General features: G+C 43.0%; 2 protein-coding genes across 2 annotated transcripts; one reads left to right on the forward strand and one right to left on the reverse strand.

Annotated features, from left to right (window-relative positions):
- On the reverse strand, positions 233–1,435 carry LOC110434793. The gene is made up of 2 exons (XM_021459517.1): positions 1,075–1,435; positions 233–960 (listed from the first exon to the last, which is right to left on the reverse strand). The coding sequence occupies exons 1-2, from the start codon at positions 1,433–1,435 to the stop codon at positions 233–235; spliced, it is 1,089 nt and encodes a 362-aa protein (XP_021315192.1).
- LOC8084507 (indole-3-glycerol phosphate synthase, chloroplastic) lies at positions 12,656–20,303 on the forward strand. Its single transcript, XM_002452023.2, has 10 exons — positions 12,656–12,911; positions 13,252–13,476; positions 17,082–17,258; positions 17,343–17,417; positions 17,505–17,549; positions 17,643–17,807; positions 18,257–18,335; positions 18,588–18,667; positions 19,484–19,552; positions 19,887–20,303. The coding sequence occupies exons 1-10, from the start codon at positions 12,768–12,770 to the stop codon at positions 19,968–19,970; spliced, it is 1,143 nt and encodes a 380-aa protein (XP_002452068.1). The 5' UTR covers positions 12,656–12,767; the 3' UTR covers positions 19,971–20,303.

A 27,803-nucleotide genomic window follows, 5' to 3' on the forward strand; every position in this document is an offset into this window, starting at 1 on the left:
TAAAATATATTTATATACATTTATAAAGATAAAAACTCTTCTTCTCTTTTTTAAGGAGGATTAGAATATAATACCTGAGTGGGGGCACCTCCCCCAAGCTTGGATGATAGTGCGGGCCTATCAGATACAAATTTTTTCCTTATATATATAAATATGTATTTTTTTGATAAATACCGAAGACCTTTCGGTAAGGGCACAACGTTTATAGTCCGTTGGCGAGACTCTTCTTCCTTCATTGCCCTGTAGCTGCATGAACAAACTCAGAGGAACGTTCGGGTTGCCCCGGAATCTTCCCCGTGTCGCTGACAGGGATAGAAGCAGCTATCTGAGCCATCTGTGTTTCTATCATTTTATTAAAGCTAGCTTGATTTTTAACAGACGAAGAAAGAGCTTCAAGCTTAGCATTTATATTTTCAAAAACTTTGTCGTTAAAGGACAGCTTCTTGGTAAGATTCTCATTGATCTTAGCTTGTCCCAGAACGAGATCTTTCAAGGAAGGTTGATTTGAAAAAGAGTTTGAGAAGTTATTACCTTGTGGGCGGTGCTGAATGTACCACCCATTGTTACCTTGCTGAGGTGGCCTATACCCGTTGTTGACGAATGAAGCTTCTTCTTGGGTCTCAGGGCAATTGTTCCCTGAGTGGCCATTGTCACCACAGACTTCACATGATGTGTGTGAGTCTATGGCTTGGACGGTGTTGGTATTGATTATAGTGTCGTCCATCTTCTGTAACAGCAAGTCGATTTTTGCGACCAACAGCTCCGTCTCCTTGGCGGACTGTGAGCCTTTTTGTGTTTTCCTTCCTTCTCCCCAACTTCCATGGTTCGCCACCATCTTCTCGATGAGGGCGGTAGCTTGGGCAATGGTGAGAGAAAGGAAGGCACCTCTAGCTACGGCATCAACGTGCCCCTTTGACATGGCCGTAAGGCCTTCGTAGAAGTTCTGGAGGACTAGCCAGTCTTCCATTCCATGATGAGGACAGGCCCGGATGTACTCCTGGAGCCTTTCCCATGCTTCGGGGATGGACTCTAGTGAAGACTGCTGGAAGTTGGAGATCTTCCCCCTTAGAGCACTGGTTTTGCTCATGGGGAAGAACTTAGCGAGGAATGCTGCGGAACACTTGTTCCAGGTGTCTATAGCTTCCTTGTTCTGGTAGAACCACTGTTTCGCCTTTCCCGTGAGGGAGAAAGGAAACAGACGGAGCCTGATGCTGTCTTGTGCGACATCTTTGATGACGATAGTGTCGCACAACTCAAGGAAGTGTTGAAGGTGAGCGTTGGCATCTTCGCTTGGCAAGCCACAGAACTGACTTGCCTGCACCTTCGAGATGAGGCCAGTACGGATCTCGAAGTTGTCATTCCCAACATTGACAGCGGGCCCAACGGGCACGTTGGCAACAGCGGGAGTGGAGTAGTCACGGAGAGTCTTGGCCATCACGAAAAGTACGGTTGGTGCAGGGGTGATTGGTTTGTCTACCGGTGACGTAGCAGAGGATGAAGTGATGAATTCCTTTTTCTTCCCTACTAGTTTCTCTGGATTGCTGAGGAAGTTGTCCGGCAGGTCAAAACCAGTCATACACTATCCTGTTTTCATTCCAATAAAAAGACGGAAGAAAACAGCAAAGTTAGCATGTTTAAACTATGACTACCCATGCTTATTATGCAATCAATGTTATTTCCAGCAAGATGTTAAATGCCTTCCCCGGCAACGGCGCCAGAAATGCTTGTTGGCGTTTCTTAGCGAAACCACTAAAGATAGAGTTTGAGTCCATCCCTAATGATAACACTAGAAACGTTCTTGGCATATCCTAACCACCATCACTTCAGAATGATAACCCAAGGCTCTTTACGGTGCGGGCCTAGGCAGTGCAGTCTGGTACTGATGATTAGTAATGCCAGATTGGCCTTCCTAACCATCCTTACTTACGATATGCAAAGCTGTGGCCCGGTGCCGGGTGAGTGCACAAGGATTACAATCTTAAGTAAAGGTACTTAGGTACGCCAATCGATAGCTCAGTATGAAATAAGAATAACTCTGCAAGCGCACAGAACTATCATTGTAGCATTTCAACCCGTAAATGGGTGTCGTATTTATCATTCCCGTAGGAAGGCATTTATATCTAGCATGGTTATAACATGATTACTTATTAAAATGCATGGTAAGCATAGAGTAAACAGGGGTAAGATATGATATTTGGAGATAGTGGACACACATCTGGGTCATCCTCAAGAATAAAAGATAAAATAAAGAATAAAAGAATATAACTACTGAGCAGGCATGGTTCGTATATAACTGTGCTAAGAACTGTTAGTAAGTCATCTAACTAGCATGTCTAGAGATAGGATCAGGTTTGAGATGATAGGGAGATCCCCATAGCTAGTCTGCCAGCAAATAGAGACTTTACATGACTCCTACCGAATATCCGAACATGGGGGAATAGGAAGGATGACAGGGCTGTCACCACCCTGCCACCTACCCCTCTGCCCGTGGGATACCCGCATATCCACTGTTCTCCGCATACCTGAACACCATGTTCACGTATTTGGAAACAACTCTTAACCGCCGCGGGCCCCAACCCTTCGAATTGACAGGCTAGGTTAAGAGCAACCGGAACGGCCCAGTGAACCATCATCTCATCCCTAATTCTACTTCTATTCATATAAGTTAGATGAACGATGAAGAACAGGGATGAATATATCAAGAACATAGCACAAGAACTAAGAACTAGTTCATATACGATGAACATGATATGGACATAACTATACTCTAGTTCATAGCACAATTATATAAAGATAACAAGAACTTGCTCATGGAAGAAGACTGATTATGATTCATACCAGAGGATCCTTTCTTCCTAGGAGACAAGCTCTCCTTGGTAGCTCTTGCCTTGCTCTACTACTAGTCTAATACTAAAGCTACAAGTGAGAGGTGTGAGGAAATGTAGACTCCAAATGATGTGTGTTTTACAAATGAGGGGGAGCCAACTATTATAGCCCAACTAGGACGGTTTGGGGATCTAAATATGGTAGTAGGTGAAACCGTCCTATGCATGGCTGCATGCAACCGCTAGAGAAAGGTGGGGCCGGTTTGCCGCCACCAAGGTTGCGCCCGCAACCAGGTGCGCCTGCAACCTGGTGGGCCCCACCTGGCCACCGCCTTCGCGTGGCTTGCTCCCTGCTGGACCTCCTTTGCTGCTTCGGTTACGATTGGGTCCAGTTCGATGTTGAAGGTGGGCTTCTTATTTATTTTTGATTGCACACTTGTGAATTCGTCTTTTGCGCTTTCTTTATTTTATTGTTTTCTTCCACTTGTCACATTATAAATCCTGCAAAACAAAATACCATGGTACAAGTGGAACTATGTCAATAGCAAAAGCATATGTGATCTAAATATGTTTATTCCTCTTCTTTTTAGTCTAAGTTGGCAGTATAAAATCCTCCATAGTGACTGCCAACAACCAACTCATTGAGCCATATATTCATAACGCTTATTGTAATAAGGCATGAACAATATTATTACTGAATATAGTACTCGTGAGGCAGAGGTTCCTCTGCTCACCAGGCCGATTCTGGCGATCTACTTTGTCTCTCTCACATCGCCTGTGATCGTCGGTGGCCACAGGTCTTACATATACGAGGTTGTCAGGCACACTTCATAGATTAGGTAAAGGCATTCTTAGCATGGTGTCACTATAAGTACAATTTCATCTATTTTTTGGGCTCATTCATTTGTAGCTATGGATACTCTTCATATATTTGGTTGCTAAATTGCTTTTATATGCATCTTTATTGGTAGATGCATGATTATAAAAGCCAAGGAATTAAAAGTGTATGTTGGCATATACTTAATCCGAAAGCACTTACATGGAAGGCTATCTAGGAAGATAGACAATATTGCATGGACTATCTAACATCCTCCCTAGTGAAATATGCCAACCAAAAGTTCATGATGTTTGCACATCACTATGATGGGCATTGGATTGTTGTCATCATCTTCCAAGATTGGAGGAGGGTGATGTACCTCAACTCCAATAGAGTTGGGAACTCAAAGTGGACTCATATTCAAGAAGTGATAGATGAGTGAGTATTGTCTAGCCTACTATGTATTTCTTTCTTAATCAAGTTAGTAGAAGTCAAAAAAATTTAATAATAACTCATGTATTTGTAGGGCTTTTAGCAAATGACAACTCAAGATGAAGAAGAAAGGGTAGAAGAAAAGACGACGTTGACCCATCATTTCAAACTTGCAGTAAGTAGTGCTTCCATTGCACTTATAAAGTCATTTTGTCAATTCAACTAGTAACCATATGTTCCTTTATTCCTAGTGCCAACAGCAAGGTTAGGGCCAGGGCCATGCCTGTGGGTTTTTCATGGCACACAACATGCTTTAGGCATTAAAATAGATAGACTATGATGACCATAAGGTACAACTGCAATTACTTATGTATATGCTGACGCTCAGCTACTTTGATCTACTTGAAATGCCTTGATTTCCTAGGCTGTAGTTAATGGAATTGAGTGCACTGATGATGCTCTTAGCAACTACAGGATTATGAAATGATGACAACTGAAATCAACCTACCAGGCCTTAGAGAGGAGATCGTCAAGTTTATTATAGAGCAGATCATCAATGAAGGAGGCAACTTTCATGTCGGTGAAAGTCAACCATGATTAGTGCTAGGTATAGATATATTCATTTAGTCTCTACTTTTATAACTGTTCTTTTAGAGTTGTGAGTTACTGGGTAAAATACTTATGATGAACTATGTAAGATACAATTAGAGATGAGGCACAATATGTGTACTATGTCTGATGAACAATCTATGTATTATGTATGATGAACAGTTGTGATCGATCTTGTATATATATATATGTTACTTGTATGATATCAGTGTATATATATGTACAGATGGGTCTATAGCCTGGATGCGTCCATGGTAAGGAACATGTAGCGTCTCGCCTTCACGAGGCTAGACCCTCTTATATCTGGTAGCTTTTCTAGGACATAGTCTGCTCTTATAGGCCAACATCAATCTTTTTTGCACACTTTATCCTCACTCGTGTGCACCCGAGAAGTACTTCTTGGTCGGTTACCCATTCCTAAATTTCTCTAAGTCAAGCACGCTTAACTTTAAAGTTCTTTAGAGTTGGACTTTCAGAAAAGAAGTTGCAACTTGTTAGTATGAGTATCCTATTAATCCTATTAAGCCCTAGGCTAGGATGTTACATCCTTACCTCATTAAGAGACCGACAACCTCGTCGGTCAACCCTACGCTAGGAATGTCCCCTCTTGGCTACGGTCATGTGTCAAGTGCCAGCGTATGTGCCATGTTGTGTGACCACTCTGGATCCATAGCACCAATGTGTACCATGCCTATGCAACTGCGATACACACGCCCGTGAAACCAAGAGAGTCGACTCTAATACCATTCTATAACGTCGCCTTCACGAGGCCGAACCCGCTTACATCTGGTAGCTTTTCTAGGATATAGTCAGCTCTCATAGACCAACACTAATCTCTTCTGCACACTTTATCCTCACTCATGTGCACCTAAAAAGTACTTTCCGGTCGGTCATCCATCCCTAAGTTAAGCACGATTAACTTTAGAGTTTTTTAGAGTTGGGCTTTCAGAAAAGAAGTTATCCTATTAATCCTATTAAGTCTTGGGTCAGGATGTTACAGAACATACTACAGATGTGCAAATAAAACAAGAGTCAGTAGTGTGCTCATCACTAGAGACGCATAATAACAACATATGTATTAGCATCATAACTACAGACGCATGTACTATACACGTATCGCTACTATGCTCTTTTAGAAAAACATGTTTACTGCTGATGTCTGTAGTAGTAACCTACCTTCAGACACATGTAGAGCATGAGCGTTCGTATGATATTCACTAAAATTGGTGCGCATAAAGAACATGTCTATAGTGGTATCCATACTGCAGACCCATGTGTCGTACATGTGTCTGAGTGTTGTCGTTCACACATAGTGTGTTCTATTTTAATCACAGTCCATGTGGGTACGTGTGTCTGTATGTGTATTTTTAATACAGACGTTTATTTTGTGTATCTATAATAAGCCTTATTACAAATGTCGTATTGCCCACGCGCGCTGGCACATCTGTGATGTACCTAAACGCTCATCTCTGCATTGCTTTTTTGACATAGTGTGCGAAAGCATTTTGATGGTGAGAAAATGGTCATCAATGCCAGATCAAACTTTTTACTGATGCTAAACTGCTAGTAGTGATCACTGCCACATGGTATCACCTACTTGCAAGGCTGCAATGTTTTCTACACATTAAATGGTAAATAGTCGATCACCTGTCGTTAGCCATTATTCGGACTAAACAGTCCATTAAACGGGCTAAATGAACAATTAAATAGACTAAACGGATGATTAAATAGAAACGGTATACCACTGTGTAGCGTTTACATAACCAGGGGTGGAGGGTAGTGGAGGCCAAACTGGGCCTCCGGCCCCCCTTGTTGACAAAAATTTAATGGCCTATAAACTTATAGTAGCTGATGTAGTATGTATCTACAATATGTTACCATGATTTCATATTGAAATAAATAATTTAGCCCCCTCTTGAAATTAAGCCACGCTCCGCCACTGTACATAACGTTTAAACGATCTAAACAGCCGTTTAGGCGAACAGTGCCTACGTGTGTCGACAAAATTGTCATCACTACTAGATAAAACAGTCACCCAATGGGCTTCACAGGCTCACCACCATTGGTCTAATACATAATCTGGTCACCACCATTGGGTTAATAAATAATCCCATGTTTAATTTTTCTAATAATAAGATGAAAAATTAGATTACTTATTAAAGTCTCTATTGTTCACAAGGCCTACCTCAATAACTCATTGCCCCCACCCACCAAACATTTTTAGACCCACATCAAACCACTATTAGTCTTGACTCTTGAGTATCACTACAACTAAAAAGAACCAAATGTTATCGTCTCCGCAAAACTAATCGCTCCCCTCTCATAAGGTCGTCATCACCCCCGATAAACCTTCCACCTTCGCCCGCACAACCGCCGTCACACGACACGATCGTCCCCATCCTCTCAATGGGCACCCTCACACACCCCATCCGCCTTCCCGCTACTCCCCCACTGACCCCGCAGCGCTGCTCATCGCGGCCGCCCTCCCCCCCCCACGGTCTGCGCCCCTCCATCGCCAAACCCAGTAGCTTGAGGACTCCGACCTGCACCGTCCGAGTGAAGCCCGACCGCCACTCACATCACCGCCAGGTCGTCGCTTGGCCACCGCCCATGGAGCACTGTTCGACGGTCGTAGTCTGCGGTGACAACCCCATCAAGTCCGGCCTCCTCGACTCCGCCTCGCTGTCCACATCTTGTTCGTCCCTCGATCCACAACACCCTGCCCAACTGCAGCAGTCCGCTCGACTCCCCGCATCCTGCCCCACCGCTGCAAGTTTGCCTCGCCATCCGCATCGTCCTCCCCAAATCAGAAGTTGCGGGTTCGATTAGCATCCCAGCATCTACCACCTGGCCTCTGCAGTCCAGGTTCCCTAGTGATCCGAGACGCTGCGGGGTGCTGTAGAGAAGAGGGGAGGTGGGCTGCCGCCGTGAGCACAGTGCCCTTTTTGAGGTATAGCTGTGACTAATGTTTAAATCTGAATTATATGACAGCAACTATGTGGTCTGTTTTTTTAGTTGTTCAGCTTCAGGCCCTGTTTAGTTTGCTACCAAAATTTTTTTCATCCATCCCATCGAATCTTTGGACACATGTATGGAACATTAAATGTACATAAAAAAATAAACTAATTACACAGTTTGGTTGAAAATCGCGAGACGAATCTTTTAAGCCTAGTTACTCCATGATTAGCCTTAAGTGCTACAGTAACCCACATGTGCTAATAACAGATTAATTATGCTTAATAGATTTGTCTTGCAGTTTCCTAACAAGCTATGTAATTTGTTTTTTTATTAGTTTCTAAAAACCTCTCCCGACATCCTTCCGACATATCCGATGTGACATCCAAAAAAATTTTTATCTCTAATCTAAACAGGGCCTCAGACTTATAATTCCTTCAAGTGGTATAATTCCTTCAGAGTGTTTTGATTTACAATGGACAGCAGTAGAAGAAGGATATCATTTCTTGACTTGTCGTTTTGGGTGCATTAGTTGTGTGTATGTATGTTGTTACAGTAGCAAAATTGCATGTTTGTCTGATCCATCTGCGTAGGCTTTATGAATGCTGTTGCAGTGAATTCAGATTACTAGAACGTCAGGTGCGGCAAGATTGAAACATCTGTGAAATACATGTTTGGGTTCTTTGTTCAACTCTGTAGTTTTTGGGGATGATTATGCATGACAACTAATCACAAGTACCTTCAAGGTAGTGGCTGACGAGTTATTTTGTTGCACAATTTACTCATGCTAATGTATGTGGAACTGTGCAAGTTATTATTGATCCAAATGACCTTCGTATGCTGAACCACAAATAAAAAGGAGTGATTAAATAGGCTTCAGGTGGGGGTTGGATGAGGAGAACAAGGGCTAGCAACATTCAGACTAAAGTAGATCAAAGCACACAGACCACAGCCACATATCGGACATTGGGTGTGCACATGTTTGCCTGACACACACTATCAGGTTCAATGTATGAAAAGCAACCCATGCCATATTATCACATTATTAATTTTGAGACAACAAATATCCCAAACACCTGTTTAAACTAAGCATATTTAATTCAGTTGCATAGAAACATATGTCCTTTGCAATGTCTGCCCATTTATCACTGCAGGACAAATTTATGAAGTCTATGTTAATCACTCATGAGACAATTTGCGGCATGTTAAGAACCACTAGACATACCTTTGCTGATGGTTATATGTTGCATAATTTCTTTATTTGCACACTTTACCTTTATCTAAACCTACTACATTGTTGTTTGATATGCAGCTCTTGACTGAAATTGGATGGGATTACTTACACTAGCTTCTTTCCTTGCATGTTAGCGACAGGCTGGAGTCAGCACCTGTGCTCATGGTGAGACCTCGTCATGCATGCCAACATGCAAGCCTACTCATAGTACCCAGATCCATAACATGTCAGACACTAGGGCGCGACGACCTCAAGCCCGCAAGCAGCATTAGCCCTAGGCCTACATGAATTGCTGGTCGTGATAGACCTGGTAATTAGATGAGGTGTGTCTCGTGATACAACGAGCCTTGAAGAAGAACAACTCATCGCTTCAAGGGAGTTGAGCCTTCAAATCTCTCATTGTTTCATGATCTGAGTCATTTGTTTCTCAAAATGTCAAATATGTATTTTGGCTTGGGAACTCAAATAAAAAAACCAAAGAAAAAAATCTACTTTTTGTTTGGGCAAAAAATTGCTATTCTTGATTATCATAGCTATACTATTGTGCATTCAAATCATAAATTTATAAATCAATAGTTAAACATGATAGTTATTGATGAAGGTAGACAAGAACCCAAGGCAATTCTTCAGTTGTTAGAAACTCAGAATTGTCTGTGTTTTGACTATGAAGGATTCACCCCTTAGGGTGTCCCCAACGGCTGACGATTTGGCTAGCTAGGAGCAACACATGGCCAATCACAAAGAGAGAGAACTCCACAACTTATCTAGCTAGCGCCGAGTCAAGCACTCAGCTCGCACGTCTCATAGACATTTTTCAGTTACTGACATACCTCCTCTCAAAACTTATCTAGCTAGTGCCGAGTCAATTGCTATTTTTTGGTTAAAACTGTATAATATTTTATGGTTGGCTATTGTCACTATTATGAGCCCATAATACTAATTTTTTTATTAGTCAAGGCCAAGATGACTAAGGTATTTTTTGTTACTTCACGATAGACCCGCAATGTCGTAGTATGCTTTATCTCAACTGAATCCACTTCTATCTCATCGTTCTTGTGCAGTTTGCAGCAATATGATCACTCTGTAGCTGGTTGCAACAACCATATCATTCTTGAACAACTTACAAGGATGGCCCATGCTATGGATAACCTATGAGTATTTTACTTTAACTGTAACAGTATATTTGAACATATTTTCTTGCATATTTGGCTACTAAAATAAGATGCTCATGGATTAGTTAAACAAGCTAGACAATTTGCTCCTCAATCATGTGCTTTTGTATTATGGAAGAAAAGTGGTCATTCTGGTATGTGCACCGTGAATTCATGATTAGAACAGTAAAAAAATGCTCCTAGCAAATACAGATTGAACAAAAAAATAGATATATTATCATGCTTTATTGTATTGTCTGGACTTAATGTTGTGCTGCCGTTGCAACGTATACGGACACTTAACTAGTATAATAATGAAAAATGAAAACCCTAACCCACACTTATCGAAGCTGCCCCACACTCCACACCCCGGCCCTATCTCTCACCCTGGATAGTATAGGGCTGCGAATCAAGCTCGTGCAGTTAGAGGCGGAGCTCTCTCTCATCCACGCTGCCCTATTCTCCCCCTCACCCAAATAAGGCCTTGTATTTTGCTATGCATTTAGCTTAACATGACCTTTATCTTAATATGGGCTGAGATGCAACATGGGCTAGAAAGGATATTTGTGTCTATTCACTCATTCTCTCCTTTATAATCCATCCATCCTAAATTCTAAAGCATTTCAATTTTATTGGAGAGTCAAAATATCCCAAATTTGACCAAATCTATATAATAAAATAATAACATTTATGATACCAAATAAGTATTATTAGGTTCTTTGTCATAATTATATTTTCATAGTATAAATATTTGATGTCATAATTTTTCGTAATTCTCTCTATAATTTTGATAAAATTTGAAATTCTTTGACTCTCAAAAAAAGTCATAATGAGTTATAATTTAGAAAGGGCAAATAGTAACTGACTAGTTTTTTAATTGATACAATGTCTAAGAGCTAATATTTATAACTTAAGGTATTCACTCCTGGAGATATTGCTTAGGCCTTGTTTAGTTCACCCCAAAAACCAAAAACCTTTCAAGATTATCTAAATCTTGCGGCACATGCATGGAGCATTAAATATAAATGAAAACAAAAACTAGTTGCATAGTTTGCCTTTAAATTGCGAGACGAATCTTTTAAGCCTAGTTACTCCATGATTAGACAATGTTTGTTAAATAAAAATGAAAATGCTACAGTGTTGAAATCCAAAAACTTTTTGGATCTAAACAAATGTTAATATTGTATTAAAAATGTCTTATTACAAATTTATACTCCCTCGTTTTAACTTTTTCAGGTATATATATAAATTTTGCTAATCTACCAAACAACGAGTATTCTATAAAAAAAATATTTATAATGCTTTTCCACAGTTCGTAGATTTATTAGGTCCTGTTTAGATTGTAGATGAAAAATTTTTGCATGTCACATCGCATATGTCGAAAGGATGTCGAGTGGGGTTTTAGAAACTAATAAAAAAACAAATTGCATAGCTCATCTAGAAACTGCAAGACAAATCTATTAAACATAATTAATCTATCATTAGCACGTATGGCTTACTGTAGCACTTAAGGCTAATCATGTACTAATTAGGCTTAAAAGATTCGTCTTGTGATTTTTAGTCAAACTGTGTACTTAGTTTATTTTTTTATCTATATTTAATGTTCCATACATGTGTCTAAAGATTCCATAGGATGGATAAAAAATTTTTGAGTGGAGAACAGCCTTATTTGTTACATGAGAAAAACGCTATATAAGGCTGTCTGCAACAGGAGACGCATTTGGGAACCCAAACCTAAAATGGGTGTCTAACACAATACTTATAGCCTCCAACAGAGTACCTATAGAGAAGACCCATTTTGAGACATAACCCAAATTTGGGTATTCTCTCTTCTCGAGACCTATTTTGCAGACAATGTTGTCTTTTAAGTCTTGTTGTTGTAGACAACTAAAAATAAAAATAGGTATGAAACCTTTTACCTGTAGCGTTACCTAAAGGACAAATGAGTTTTATATTTTGGATGACGATTGTTGGAGATAGTCTAAGAGCACCTCCAATGGTTTGACAATTTTGGTTTGGCATTTGTTGTTGTTTGCCAACTCCCAATTGCAAATGTAAAGGAAAAAATATGGCCATCCCCAATGGTTTGGCATTTTGGACTTGGCAATTACCTAGTGGAGATCGCTCGGCTGCGTGGATGCAATGGCCGCTCGCGTGTTTCTGTCCAGACGCGCGCGATCTTCAGGGAGTGATGTAGCAGACTCGATCGGCGTATTTCAATCGCGTTTAGGGAGGGACGACGTAGCAGACTCGATCTGCGTCTTTGAGTCGCGGCAAATCAATGGCGGCGCGGACTCTATTTGGCACGATGACTCCCTACGACGAAGGAAACGGCGCCAAAGAGCCCAGGCCGCGCACGGAATTGACACAGGAAAACCGGCCGCAAGCGTTTGCCAATCCAGAAGCCAACTCCCAAATATGCCAAGGGAGCCTCTCAAATGCCAAGTTTACTATACAAACTCGTTTGTAAAACCGTTGGAGGAGTGATTTTTACTTTTTTATCAAATAATATAAATAGTAAACTAGAATTGCAAACCGACGCTCTAATGGCTTGCTGATGAGGTGCGTGTTCCTCGTGCGTCGTGCCGGATACGTCGTCTTGTCCCGTCAGCAGTTCAGCACCCGACTCGGACCGTTGTTGCCGTTCCGGCTGCCACCACCCACTATAGAATTCCCGTGAGACCAGGATACCCACCGTCGCCTCCCGCGTACGGCGTACCCCCATCGTTTTCCACGTCTGATTGATGGAGTCTCTCCTCGCATCGCGATCCATTAGGTCTTCCTTCTCCGCCGTCGCTAGCACCAGGGGCGCTTCCTCCAGGCCCTCGCGCATCGCCACTCTCGCCGGCGCCGGCGCCGGCGCTCGCCCGCTCCGTGCCGGCCCCAAGGTACGCCCTGCTGTGTTCTCTTCCAAAGGGTTTGTTTGGTCTCTCCACTCATGGGGTTTCCTGTTTTATTGGTACCATTTCGTATTCTTTTCCCCATTCGCGGAGCAGGGTTTCCCGCAGTGTAGCTGCGTTTCGTCCTGAAATGAAATGCTTGTAGTAATCACCAATACAATGCACCATCTTTCCACCCATTTCGCCTCCCCAGACGGCCAGACTCCAGTTTGGAATAACGATTTGTTATTTTATCAGTAAAATCTTGCGTATAAATATAAATACTGAGTTAATGTGCTTGATGGTGCGCCTTACTTGTTTGAGACACTTTTTTTTTTGGCTTATTTAGGACTCGATTGTTGAGGCGCTGGCAAAGGATGATATGCTGAACGCAACAGAGGTGGTCCAATGGGAGAATGGCATGACAGTGAACGGCATAGCGGCTACGCAGGGGATTCGCATCTGCAGGCACTGCCGCCCCACTGCCTCCTTGAAGGAGATACAGGAGGAGCTGGGAGCCCCTCGTAACATCCTAGAGAAGATCATTTGGGACAAGGAGATTGAAGTAGCCGAGGTATGCAGTTGCAACTCTGTGCACGTGTAGGACTTTTGTGGTTCAATTTGGTAGCAAAGTTGAATGGCCAAAGGTAGAGAGTGATGTTGCGCAGATACTGATAATAAAGCAGTGTGATCGTATTACGTACAGTAGAGGTCCTTTGAGATAACTACTAATTGCTACTAATTAGTTGTTCACAAGGCTGCAACAACTGGATGGTGTGCATGTAGAGTCTTAGGTTAGTACATAGTATTGGCCTAAGTAATCTGCAAATTAGAACTTTTTTTTTGGCTCCCAAGGATCTGCAAATTAGAACTTACAGTAGCATTTAGCATACATTCTCTTGTCCATAATAGAGAAGTTAGATGATATGATAATATAGAAGTTACCAGCATGTGTATGTATCTGAAACATTTATGGCACAGTTTCTGAGGAAACAAACCAATGAACAAAATGACCGATTTCATAAACTATTATGCCACTGTGGGGAAGAATTACAGTGCAGTGAACATCTTTCCCAGAAATGATGAAAGCTAGTGTTAGCTGCTAACAACCAAGAAACTCAATTATTCAACTCCAAATATGCTGACAAAAACGCTGGGTAAGCTGTGAGAAGGCAGGGACATATGCAGTATATCCAGGGGGTTAGTTGCTCAGTGTTTGCACAGATTAACAGTGCATTATTCGATTCTATCATTAAATTCTAAAAAGGTATACATATTCATGAGATCCTTAGTTTATTCTATGAAACAGAAAGACATTTTTCACAGATACTGAGATACACAATAGCTTCATGCCCATGTAGTTGGTTTATGAAAATATATTTCTATTTTCACAGTTAAAAATTTGTGATGTAGCCATGTACAGTAGGTAATTGTGAATAAATTATGACTTTATAGGTATCTAAGGATATTTCATGTGGTTAACCTCCAAGATTAATTACAAAAACATTGAACTGACCAAAGTCGACTAATCTTATGAAAGGTCTTTAGATCTAAATGAACAAAAAATATCTATTTGAAAACTTCTATATACAACCTTTTCATATAGGGTGTCAAATGAGGAATTGCTATAGCAGATTGCTAAGAACAAGAGAAAAAAAAATCAAGAATGTTGTCCTCTTTCTGTAGAACATTCTCAGTAACAGAGCTTCAGCTTTTCTATTTATGCATCAATTAATTCATACAACAAACCACGTTTTAGTTAACATCAACTGCAACACAATTATGTGACTGCAGATTGAGAGTTCAAAAACAAACATCAAAGACCATGATGCTGAAACTATAGCTTTCCACAATTCAGAGTCACAAGGTCGATAAGAGAAGTGAATCACAAACAAACAGACGCAAAGCCAGGTTTTAATAGATTACAATAGCTACTAGGGGTGTAAACAGATCGATACCTATGGATACGAATGCAGGTAGCTACCGTAAATCTCGGATTCAGATTTGGTTACTGGTATTTCGGATAAGACATGAATGGTTTTTACATCATATATATCCAAATTTTAGTATGCGGATACAGACATGGTACAGATACTAAATCTATGGATTTGGATACAGTACATTTCATACGGATACTGAAGCCCTTCATTCGGTTGGTTGGTCATAAAATATTCACCGTTTATACACCCCTAATAGCCATGAAGGAAATTAAAACTCATGTAAATAGGCCCTGTTTGGAACTGCTTATTTGCAGCTTCTGCTACTTTATAAGTCACTAGTGCTCCCAAACACCTAGCTTCTCATGGGCTTTTTCTAGATGGGCTTCTGGGAAATGAATGAGGGGCAAACTTTTCCGAGGAGAGAAGGGAGCTGCTTCTTGTGGCTTATTTTTCTTGCCTGTGCCTCTCTCCGCCCGAAGCCGTTGAGCTCGTTGCACGCTTCTCCACCAAAGTGTCGCCGCTCGCCAGAGCGCCGCGGCCCACTAGAGCGCCTCCTGCTGGATCTTGCACACCTGCCATCAAGCTCGCCCACCTGCCTGACCTATCACACCCGAGACCCAAGCACCTGAAAAGACAAAAGAGCTGCTGGGCCGAGGAGATGGCCTAGCAAGAGTTGAAAAGCTTGGTATGCCAAACACCATTGCCTAGCTTTTTTTAGGAATCGTTTTTTGTGAGAAGTGGTGAATAGCTGACTTACGAAAAAAGCTCCTGAAATTTAAGTGCTTCCAAACAGGGCTGATGTCAAAACAAGTACAAAAGAAATAAAACTAACCATGGAAGGGAACCATAGCTTTGACATATCAAATGTCAATAGTTTGGCAGGTCTAGATGTGCACATGGGAAGTACTTTCGGATAGAAACACCAAGACTTGGAATGAGCTTGACAAAAGAAAAGTTTCAGGCTATTTTTTTTCTCTTCTCGCTGCAGATAAATACAATAAGTTAGCAAAGCACGCTTACATTGATGTCAACAAAATTCTAAAAATAAGCATTCAGTGGAATAGACACTTTTAGTTATCATCTAGCTAACCTTGACAAGCACTTACATTTACTAAATCCCAAACGTCCACTGCCCAGGGTCTCAAAATACAACAACCAGAAAAGACTTCAGTTATACTAGCATACATGTATTTTCAGAACCTCCTATGAGCAGACTGTTTAACCTGTAACAAAATTGTTTGATAATGTGGTATAAGTATATCTTTAAGAACCATGACAAAAGTTGAGATGGAATGCAAGTGCAATAAATCACACGTTCGCATATCACACATCCGCCCTGCTGAGATTTAACTCACTGTCATCCTAAAGAATAAGAACTGATACAATTTCCTAGTTCATGGACAGAGGGGTGTGTGTGTATGTATGTGTAAATTGAGTTCCATGCATTTGGCAACCGTTGAAACAGAGTATGGAATTTGACACATAAAGGCTCTTCATAGAGCCAAGGATCTTTCCAGAATCTAGTTTTCTTCCTATTTCTAGAATCCTTGAAGGTCAATGTTTTTTATCTTGATCAAGTCTGCCCAAATGGATGTATTATCATGTTTATGACTCAGTGTGTATTGATTGTTCCTTAATGTACTTGGCTTTAACAATTTCCTGCCGAATTCCATCATGCTGTTCAAGTTTCCACCATCACTTTCTCAGGTCTTTAACACCTAATCCACCCATCTTGCTTTTATAGATTCTAGTCCACTTTATCAGGTGGTATTTTCTCTTTGTACTTCCCCCTTGCCAGAAGAAATTTCTCACTTTGTCCATGTTGTTGACTATAAGTTTTGTGCCACAAATAGATGCTTGATCGCTTGCGAGGGCTGTTATATAATCTTTGTAATTTAAATCACAGGTGCTTGATCTCATGCTTCTACTGTTTTTCCTGCGTTAGGTGATTCCTTTCTGTATACTTCCTCTCACTAAAGATAGGTTATTGATTTTGCTCATGTTCATGTTCTGCAGTCTAAATTTTTTACGATGTCTTTATAAAAAATGTACCATCAATACATTAAACTTTGCAGTGTTAAAGTATATTTCGTGAAAGAACTAATTAAGCTATTTGCATATGGGTGACTTGCATACTCTTACGTAATGGTCACTATTTCATAAGCTTTCACACAGCTCTTTATGATTGTTAACAGATTTTTTAAAGTGACGATTAACAGATTGTACTGTTCTTGTGCAGGGGCATGCTAAGAAGCCTCTGGAGGAGGTGATTCAGGCTGCACAGAAGGCACCTCCTTCAAGAGACTTCTATGGTGCTTTAGAAGCTGCCTACAAGCGTAATGGGGTGCCTGCGTTGATTGCTGAGGTCAAGAAAGCATCCCCAAGTAGGGGCGTGCTCAGGGAGAACTTCGATCCTGTATGTTCTGGGCTCATTAGCTGTGAAACCTAGAGTCAGTTTCAGTGGTTGGTTATGTAACTAAAAAGCAATTTTCTATTGCAGGTTGAAATTGCTCAAGCTTATGAAAAGAATGGAGCTGCATGTTTGAGCATTTTGACAGATGAGAAGTACTTTCAGGTATATTTCAATTGATTTTAATTCATTGTATCTGTGGGGATCATAGATGTTATGCTTGGTTTCCCTCAATTTGCTTCCATTGTACAGGGAAGCTTTGAGAATCTTGGGAAGGTGCGCACCTCAGGAGTGAAGGTACTGATGCATTTAAGTGTTATTTTTTTTTCTGAGAATGATTATGAGGTACCAATAGTTCTCAAGATGTAAAAATTTCTCTTGTGAATGCAGTGCCCCCTTCTCTGCAAAGAGTTTGTCATTGATAAGTGGCAAATCTATAATGCTCGCTCTAAGGGTGCTGATGCAATTCTATTAATTGCTGCTGTGCTACCAGATGTTGACATAATGTACTTTATTAAGATTTGCGCAGAGTTGGGAATGACAGCTCTTATTGAGGTTCGACATGCTATGTATTTCATTTTGTTGTACTCACACATTAATTAGAAACTTGTGACTTTTCCAGTGTTGGATGGCAGAATCAACCATAGTAATTTACTTTGCATGATGAAAAAGTTTAATGTTCTCCTTTTTAGTCAAATTGTGTAGTTTACTTCACATGATAGAATGAACCATAGTAGTTTGCTTTGCTTCTATATCATGTTAAAGACTTGTTCTCTAACCATCATTTTGTGTGAGTTTTATTCAAATACTGAACAAGTAATGTAACAAAAGAAATGCTATGAACTTTTTCATGTGTGTCTTCATATGCAAATAGTGTGGAGTAACTTGCAATTTCTTCCTGATCTGTATGCTGGTCTCTTAATATTTTTCTGAACAAGTGATACTCAAATAGTCCGCAATAAGCTAAGATTGATTTTGATATTCTGGTGGGATTTATATTTTAGGTTCATGATGAAAGAGAGATGGAGCGTGTGCTGAAGATAAATGGAGTTAAGCTTATTGGTATCAATAACCGAAGCCTTGGTATGGGATTCCTCTTGTGCCTGTTTTTCTTTTTTCTATAGAAGGCATCTTGTTATCTTTCAGTTTGAACTTTGGGATTCTTCTTGTGCTTGTTTTTCTTTTTTCTATTGAAGACATCTTGTTATCTTTAAGTCTGAACTTTTCTATTTCACCGAGCACTAATGCTTCCCACTCGTGTTTTTTTTTTCTCTAAACCATTTTTCTGATGAATGCTTATATTATTTTATTTTCTGAAAATTAATTACACTGCAGAGACATTTGTTATTGATACTTCAAACACCAAGATGTTGCTCGAGAAGCATGGCAATAGCATCAGGGAGAAGGGAATTTTGGTAATATCAGTAATATCATTATCTTGGGTGTATATTTGATTCATTAAAATAACCTTGTAAGGTTCTAGTTCCATATTTGATTTATTAGAAAAATAACCTAGTGTGTACACTCTGTGGGCTCAGACACATAGAAAACAAATAGGAACTTCCATATTTCATTGCCAAATAAGTGTGGTGTTCTCTAAACACAAATCGGAAGCCATGATAAATATCCAGTTTTAACCTGTATGTCTTGAGGCTTGAGCTACATGCATGCATTGAATGAATCCTGGTTTTGGCCTTTGGGGGCATTTGAAGTATACTGAATGTTTGTGTTCTACTCCGTCCATTCCAAATTATAAGTCGCTTTGACTTTTTTGGTTCATGCTATGTATCTAGACATATTATTTATCTAGATGCATAGCAAAATAGATGTACCAAAAAAAGTCAAAGCGACTTATAATTTGGAAAGGAGGGATTACACGTTATCTTATTTTGAGGGAGGGAGTTTGGAAAGCTTATTCAGATATGTGAAAAGGCAGTGGAATGACCTGTTTTCCAATTTGTTGAAAATATTACTCCAATTACTGTATGAACATATGTGAAAATAAGTTTCTTTAAAGCCAAAGCGAAACAGGAAAGAGATTATGAGAGTGAAACTGACAATTTATTTGAAGCAGATATGTCAACTTATATTCGATATTGCAGTTGTAGTGTATTGCATATTGCTAGGGCATTTTTCTAGCTTGCTATTATTTCCTTTGTTTCTGGAGGACTATTAGGTGTCATAATCTGGTCCTTCCTAATTGTTTTCTCTTTTCCCTTTATATTTTTCAGGTTGTTGGTGAATCAGGTCTGTTTACTCCGGATGACGTTGCTTATGTGCAGAATGCTGGCGTTTCTGCTGTAAGTTACCCTGGTTCCTTGTCAATTTAGATTCTGTCCCACATGATTTTAGAAGCCTTTTTGGCAACATCTTCTGAACCACTTATTACTTTTATATTGTTTCGCTTTATTTTCTCTTTCTGTACTGATTACACATTTGTCAGTTTATCTTCAATTCACTTCAGTTTTTGCCCCCCAATGTATACTATCGGAATACACAACCTGTCAGGCCACAAATACTTAATAACTATATAAATAATAGTCAGGCCACAAATTCTTAACTATATAGTTTTCTCAGTTTATGGGTCCTCTGTTCTTTGAACTGAAGCTAATTGAAGTGCGCCTGTTGCTATAGGTTTTGGTGGGGGAATCCCTGGTGAAGCAAGAATGCCCTGGACGAGCCATTGTTGGGTTGTTTGGCAAAGAACTGCTGCACTGAATGAAACGACAAAGATTGTAGGTACTTGGCTTGGTGGTGATGAGGTATTAGGAGCTGTTAGCCATAGCCTGGTTTGGGTAATAACATGTGAGCATTAGGTACTTGGTTTGGTGGTGATGAGGTATTAGTAGCTGTTAGCCATAGCCTGGTTTGCAGTAATAACATGTGAGCATTAGTTTTATTAACAAAATGCCGTATGTCACATGCAGAATAAAAATAATGTTCACCTGTAAATTCCATTCAGTGTTTTTTTAGTTCTGTGATGACACAAATGTTATCTGTTCATGACAAAGGGGATTTCCCAAGAAAGTTAGCACTATGTTTTTTTTTAAATCTGACCAACTAGATATTACGGGTCTAAATAGCATGAAACAACAAAATCCATTGTTTGTTGATGTACTCTGGATTTTTTTCCGAACAAGCATGAGAACTGTGTATCTTTATATTAATCAGAAAAGGGGGCAATAACTCTTCAAAACATAAACAATACACACACAGTTTCTAAGAAATATATGTGCCTTTTTATTTATACAATAAACATGACCTTGGTCACAACTATAAAAACTAGGGGCGGGCTTGGTTGGCTTCCATTCCGGCGGGCTCTACGGCAAGTAGGTAAGCAAGAAGGCTTCCAGCCTGGTTGGGAGACATGCCATTGAACATTAGAACTTCCATCGTTGAAAATTCATTAGTCCCTAGGGCTTTCTCCGTTCTAAATTATAAACCATTCTAATTCTTTTAGATACTATGTGTCTATGTATCTATCTAACCATAATGTATATCTTGATGCATAGCAAAAGCTCATGTATTTAGAAACTCTAGAATGACTTATAATTTGGAACGGATGGAGTAATTTTTTGTTATTGTACTGTTTCTTATGTATTTTTGGATTATTCCATGAGTGAAAATTTGCTATTCTATGGTATATTCTGATGTGCAGTAGGGCAATCCATTATTTGGTGATGTATTTTGTATTCTTCATTCAAAGAAAATTAATGAATAAGCAGTGGTATATGTTTATTGTTCCGGTATATGAAAAAATGCATTGTTTGGTGGTATGTTTTTATTATTCCAGTAGGGAAAAATTAATTGTTCTTCGCTATGGTTTGGATTGTTCCGCTAGTGAAAAACTGTTTTGCTATCATAATTTAACCTCATTTATAGGTATATGTTTAGTTTCTCCCGTGAAGGCGGCACCAGGTGGTGCTTTAAAAAAAAAAGAACTGATGAACGCAATGCAGCCGCATATCTCTGCTTGACTGCTTCTGTTTGATGTGGACGCTGCGAGCTGCATGTGGCCGACAATCTGAGATGGAATGAACAGGCGGACGCTGCGAGCTGCATGTCGACGAAAGCAGTCTACCTTAGGTATACCCATACGAAACTTGACGGTGACGCAAGACACGGACAAGGTTTTTATCAAGGTTCGGCCGCCGTGTGGACGTAATACCTACGTCCTGCATCTGATTGTATTGAATTGTGTTGAGATAATCTGTAATAGGGGGTCCCTTGCCTCTCCTTATATAGTCCAGAGGGCAGGGTTACAGATCTGAAAAAACTATTTCTAGTCGGTTACAATTGCCATAGATAGTACGATATCAATTCCTATTCTAACCAACCAGAATCCTGCTTGATCTCCACGTCTTGTTTCCTTGCATGAAACTCCGAGCAGTTAGATTAAGCCTCGTGGCCAAGTCTAGCCGTAAGGGTATAGGGGTTTATACCCCCACAGCTAGTCCCCGAGCACCATGTATTGTGATGTAACATGCCATCTTGAGCTTCTTCGACCAGTGAGACTTGACGTCTTCAATAAGCAGGAAAGTCGCCCAAGCAATTGCAACGACATTTCGACCAATCTCGAAAACGAGTTGACCAGCATCAATCATTGAAGAAGCCGGTTGTTCGAAGAATACATGGTGCTCTTGAGAAAAAAGATTTCTTTCCTGGTGAAGTGTGCCCACTTTACTTTTCTGAAAAGTGCAGTTTTTCAAAAAGCGAGCATATTCACCGCTAGGTGAAGTGTGCCCACTTAGTCCCTGAGCCTGTTAGTAGGTGACGTAGACACGTGGTGCCAGGGTCTAGAAAGAAAATTATCTTTAAATCTCTGATACTAAGGTGCATCGCTAGATGCATCGTACCGATGTAGTCCCCGAGCTTGCTGGAAGGCGAAGTATGATTCTTGTAGCAAGGTCTAAAAAATTAAAATTATTCAGTTTAATTCATATGTAATTGAGAAAAGCAGTCCCCAAGTTGCGGTCGAAGAATGATTGAAGCAAGTCCCCAAGTTGCAGGGTAGTCAGCACAGTCCCCGAGCACGGCATAAAACATGATCAACCAGTCCCCGAGCATGGTTGGGAACGTAAACGTGCTCGGTACAGTCCCCAGACTTTCAAACGAGTATGCTAATCGGCCAGCCTCTGAGCGTATCACGCTCGGTGGTCGGTACAATCAATCGAGATATCAAATTAGCACACTGATCAACCAGTCCCCGAGCATGCCATGCTCGTTGGTCGGTGCGATCAACCGAATAGTCGAATGAACAAACTGGTCGACCAGTCCCCGAGTATGTCATGCTCGGTGGTCGGTGCAGTCAATCAAATTGTCAAATGAGCAGACTAGTTGACCAGTCTCCGAATATGTCATGCTCGGTGGTCGGTGTAGTCAACAAGTATGTCATATCCGTTCCACCAACAGACCCACTTCTCTTTTTGAAAATAGCATATCGCCGTATTAATGCGAGATGTGACAGAGCGTCCTGGCACATTGTCAGACTGTTGCGTAAAAAGGCACGCCTGGTAACTGTGCAGCCGCTCTTTGCGCAGTCCAAGAAAAGAAAACCATCAATTATGCAGAAAAGTCATTATATTAACTGCGATAATTATTGAAAACCGAAACGCCACGGCCGCCGCAAGATCCGCCCACTTCCCCATAACGCGGGAAGTGGTAGAGGTGGAGCCGCTGTTATAAAAAGCTCGATGCGGCGTCCATACTCTTTACCTAGCCTTTGCCTACAAGCCTTCTACCCTTGCCATTACTGCCTCCGCCTCCTTCCACACCCATTCCAGTTCAAAGTTCTTTCTACGGCGTCAATGGCGAAGAGCGACTCGAAGAAAAGGGCCGAGTTGATGGCCAAGGAGTGGAAGAAGTCCCAGAGCAGCACGAGGTCCCTCAACGACCTCGTCGGAATGGGTCTGCTACACAACCAGGAGCTCGGCGGCTGGAGGGCGCCAGAGGGGGAGAGCTACCCCGACCCCCGCGCCGATGAGATTGTTGTTTTTGAGGATTTCTTCAAGAGGGGCTTTGGGATTCCCGTCCATCCTTTTCTGCAGGGCCTTCTTCTCTACTATGAAATCGGGATCTGCAATCTGCACCCGAACTCCATTCTCCTCATCTCTATCTTCATTCACTTGTGCGAAGCCTATGTTGGAATAGAGCCGCACTTCGACCTCTTCCGCTACCTTTTCTGTTTGCGGAAGAAAGGAGTAGTTGGAGGCTCCAAGATTGCAGGTGGAGTATACCTCAATCTGCGCGACGGGATGAAGAACTGGTACCTCAGCTGCCCATGGAACACTTCCCTCACCGAATGGTACAAGAAGTGGTTCTACATCAGGGAAGAGCTGGGCAGCGCCATGTTCAACGACGTGGGCTATATCCCCGAGAAGAGGGTCAGCTGGACAGATCGTCCAGAGTACAACGGTCAAGTGGCAGAACTGATGAGCCTGATTGACTGGTCCCGCTTAGACGGGCCAAGAGTGGTCGGGAACTTCCTTGTACGACGAGTGATGCCTTGCCAGAGGAGGGTGCACTCGGCGTATGAGTATGCGGGGAGTCAAGACCCGACCAGGATGTGCCCGGATGGTCTGGAGAAGACGGAGGTCCAGCAACTGATGAACGAGTTGTTCAAATTGTCGGATGACAACTTCGTTCGAAGTGATGATCGGATGCACGCCTTCAAGCTAGGACGACTAGCTCCTAAGGTAAACGAGCACTATTATTGAGTTGTATCGCTATGTGAATACTGTTGTCTCTTGGTTTGATGAATTGACGTTGGTTTCATTGCAGATTGGAGACATTGACCGGTGCTCGGTGTATGTATCACTGGCACCTGGTATGGACCAGCCTGCTGGGGTGGACCCGACAGTAGACGATGCTGCTAGGTGTCCCAATACACCAGCAGTGAAGAAGAGCAAAACCGACCGGCGCCGACCACCGAGGACAGGGTGGTGGGGAAAAGGCCAATGGCCGTATAGCCATCCCCTACGGAGGCACTGCCGGCGGAGACCAGCCAGGCTCCTAAGCATCGTCGGCTCGTGAGGATCGCCGACGACGAGGACGAAGAGGAGGAGGCTACGCCATCTTTGGTCAGGAGACCGCGCAGTCGGCCTGACGTTGCGCCGATCACCACTGGTCGGGAGACCAGTGATCCTCTGGCCCCGCACGCCGAGTCGACGTGACTTGGGGGGGCAGAGGCAGCAGTGACGACTGGTAGGACCAGAAGGAGGTTCTTCGCAGCGACGCACAGGCGCTCCGACCTGTGAGTTCTACAACCTACCTTCTACGCTTCCTCCTTGTTGTTGTTTTGTTTTTTTGTTGCGAGTTGTGACGTCAGCATGATATCTTCTGTTGCTAGTGCAGCGTCGGATGTTGATCCGGGCAACGTCGCCGGCCAGAGAACGACCGAGCCGGCGGTTGTCGTTGAAAACACCGCCGAGCAGACTACCCAGAAGCCAATCGAGGAGCAGCCCGCGGTTGTGACTGCGGCTGAGACTGCCGAGGAGGATCCGGCTCAGGCGAGGACCGGGGCGAGCACCCAGACAAGGGACGATGAGGCTGCGAGGACGCCTCCCCCGAGTAGTGTCGCGGAGGAGGAAGACAGAGCCCCGACTTCCCTGCTAGCTGGAGATAGGAGGGCCCTGACTCCACCCCGAGCAGAAGCTTCTTCACCAAAGGGCTCCCCTAGACAGGGTAAGGGTCCAGTGATACCCGTGACCACGGCTGGGGGTAGCACGGAGGGCGGGGAGGCCTAGACAACCTCCAACGATGAAGTGGAAGAGATCCAGGGGCACCCCCATGATGGTCGCCAACACGTGTTCATGTGGCACCAACATGTGGACCACTTCATCGGCCACGAAGAGCTTGCCGAGACCGAGGAGGCGGCAAGGGTAGAGCGCGCTGCCAAGCGGCTCGTTGATGCAGTCAAGGTAGGTGGTCTTGTGTTTCGCCAAAATATGTATATATTGTTGCTTGTTTACTTCACAATACGTGTAATTCTTGCAGGGCACAATGAAAACGGCGAAGTACCGAAAAAGGTGCTTCGACCAAATTGAAGGGATCGTGGCCGAGAATAAGGCCCTGACCGTGGAGGTGGACCGCCTTCGGTCGGAGGTCGAGGAGAAGGCGGCCGAGAAGGCAGCTCAGGAAGAGCGCCTGCTCGATCTTAATCGGCGACTAGCCGACAAGGAGCATGCCGGTGCGCTGGAGGCCAGGCGCCAGGCTGGCGAGGAGCTAAAAAACAAGAGTCGAGAGTTGGCTGGTAAGAGCCGTTTCACCCTTTTTGATTACACAACGTTCCTTTTCTCGTGTTTATACTGACTTCTTGCTTGGTTTTCTGTCATAGTGCTTAAAGTCAATACTAAGAAGCACCTCGACGAGCTGGTCAAGGACCGGGACTCCTGGAAGACCAACTGTATCAAGATCTGGAAAGGAGTGGCCCCGGTTCTCGACTTGATCAGCCCCGAGCTCCACGAAGACCAGCCCCGCGCATCGAGGCTGACCTCGGTCGAGAAGGCGCAACAGGCGTGGGGCTGGCTTCAGCAGTTTGTCAAGGACATCGGGGAGTTTGCCGGGGCGCACGTCCTCAGCATGGTACGTGCCCACTACCCCTGGTTGACTTGTCCCGGCTGGAGAGGGGGTATCCCAAGGAGGTTGGTCCGCAGGAGGCAGATGACCTTTGTGTCGGCCTGCTCGACTTGTCGTCGACAGTGATCAGCGACATAAACCTCTGTGGGACGTCAACTCCCCTCAACCAACCCGGATCAGACAGGTCAGCTAGGGAGTTGTCGGGGGCGTCCATTGCAGGAGATGGGCGGTCGACGCCTACGGTCTTGTCCAGCCAGACGCCGGTGGCCCCGAACCCTTCGACTGGACAGCAGAGCCGTGCGGGTGATCAGCCCGAGCAGTAGGCTTATAAGGTAGTCTGTAGGAGTAGACTAGAGACCGCCCAGAGGGGTGTTTATTGTAAACTTTGTGTATAAAGTTTGTAATAAAGCTTAATTTATCGTAACCATGGTTTTGAGCGCTGTAATATTGTTTGAGTGATGTATCACTGAGTCAAGTTGACGGTCTTTGAGGACCTTTGTCCTTGAAAGTAATTTGTAGTACTTGTCGAATGTTCTGCGTATGAAAAAAGTATATAGCAAAAAAGATAGGTTTAATTATTATTCATCATAAAGGATTTACAAATGAAATGTACTAGAACTTAGGGATAGAAACGGCGTAATTTGTCTATGTGCTAGGAGTTGGGCAAGCGTGTTCCGTCTAGGTACGCCAGTCTGTAAGATGTAGGGCGTGTGACTTCGGCGACCACGAAGGGTCCTTCCCAAGGTGTAGATAACTTGTGCATTCCTTCTTGGCTTGTTTTCCATTTGAGTACCAGATCACCGACCACGAAGGAGCGGTCTTTGACGTTCCTGTTGTGGTTCCGCCTAATCGCTGTTCGAAGGCAAGAGATTAGGCGCTTTTCTTCTGTGCAGTTGATTTCGAGTTCTGTGGCGAGGTCGGCCGAAGACTGGTCGAAATGTTCGACTCTTGGAGACCCAAAGACCACGTCCGAAGGGAGCACTGCTTCGGTGCCGTAAACCACGAAGTAGGGCGATGCACCCGTGTTGCGACTAGCCTGTGTTCGGAGACCCCAAACCACAGCCGGTAACTCTTTCATCCATCGTCCTGGTGCTCTGCCGTTTTCAGTATACATCCTTTTCTTCAAAGCATCGATAATCATTCCGTTTGCTCGCTCCACGTGACCGTTGGCCCGTGGGTGGGCTACCGACACGTACTTTATGACCATGCTTCTGTCATCGCAGAAGTCCCATAATGTAGTGCCGGTGAACTGAGTGCCCAGATCAGTGATTATGCTGTTGGGGACCTCGAATCTATGTATGATTTGATTGAGGAACTCCACGGCCTTCTCGGAAGTTGCTTTGACCAGTGGCATGTACTCGATCCATTTCGAGAATTTGTCGATTAGTACGAAGACAAATTTGAAATTGCCGGGGGCCGGCTTGAATGGTCCGATCATGTCGAGGCCCCAACAGGCGAACGGCCAGGACGACGGAATCGTCTGAATCTCGTGAGCGGGTACGTGGGTCCGCTTGGCGAAAAACTGGCATCCTTCACAGTGTCGGACCAGTTTCTCGGCGTCGGCGACTGCGGTTGGCCAGTAAAAACCTGCTCGGAAAGCCTTCCCGACCAGTGTTCTGGAAGCGGCGTGGTTACCACAGGACCCGGCGTGTATGTCATCTAGGAGCTTGACGCCATCATCTTGGGATATGCATTTCAGCAATACTTCGAAACTTACGTTCTTATACATATGTTTGCCGCCGACCAGTATGTAATTCTTAGATCGCCGAATAAGGCGCTCGTTCTCCGTTTTATCTTGAAATCCCGAACCGTCGGATAGATACTGGATGAAGGGAGTGCGCCAGTCGTGGCTGCTGGTTGCCGGAGTGCTATCGTCTATGTGCATTGCCTCATTGGGTTGCTTGTCGACCAGACCGAGGAGGCGGCAAGGGTAGAGCGCGCTGCCAAGCGGCTCGTTGATGAAGTCAAGGTAGG

This window comes from Sorghum bicolor, chromosome 4 (assembly GCF_000003195.3).
Source record: "Sorghum bicolor cultivar BTx623 chromosome 4, Sorghum_bicolor_NCBIv3, whole genome shotgun sequence".
In the NCBI taxonomy this organism is placed as follows: domain Eukaryota; kingdom Viridiplantae; phylum Streptophyta; class Magnoliopsida; order Poales; family Poaceae; genus Sorghum; species Sorghum bicolor.

Coding starts and splice junctions, on each gene's coding strand:
- LOC110434793 (XM_021459517.1), bottom strand. CDS start 1,435: ATGGCCAAGACTCTCCGTGACTACTCCACTCCCGCTGTTGCCAACGTG. Junction 961..1,074: donor CTTCCCCATGAGCAAAACCA/GTGCTCTAAGGG, acceptor ATGGAATGGAAG/ACTGGCTAGTCCTCCAGAAC.
- LOC8084507 (XM_002452023.2), top strand. CDS start 12,768: ATGGAGTCTCTCCTCGCATCGCGATCCATTAGGTCTTCCTTCTCCGCC. Junction 17,259..17,342: donor TCAGGGAGAACTTCGATCCT/GTATGTTCTGGG, acceptor TTTCTATTGCAG/GTTGAAATTGCTCAAGCTTA. Junction 18,668..19,483: donor TCAGGGAGAAGGGAATTTTG/GTAATATCAGTA, acceptor TATATTTTTCAG/GTTGTTGGTGAATCAGGTCT.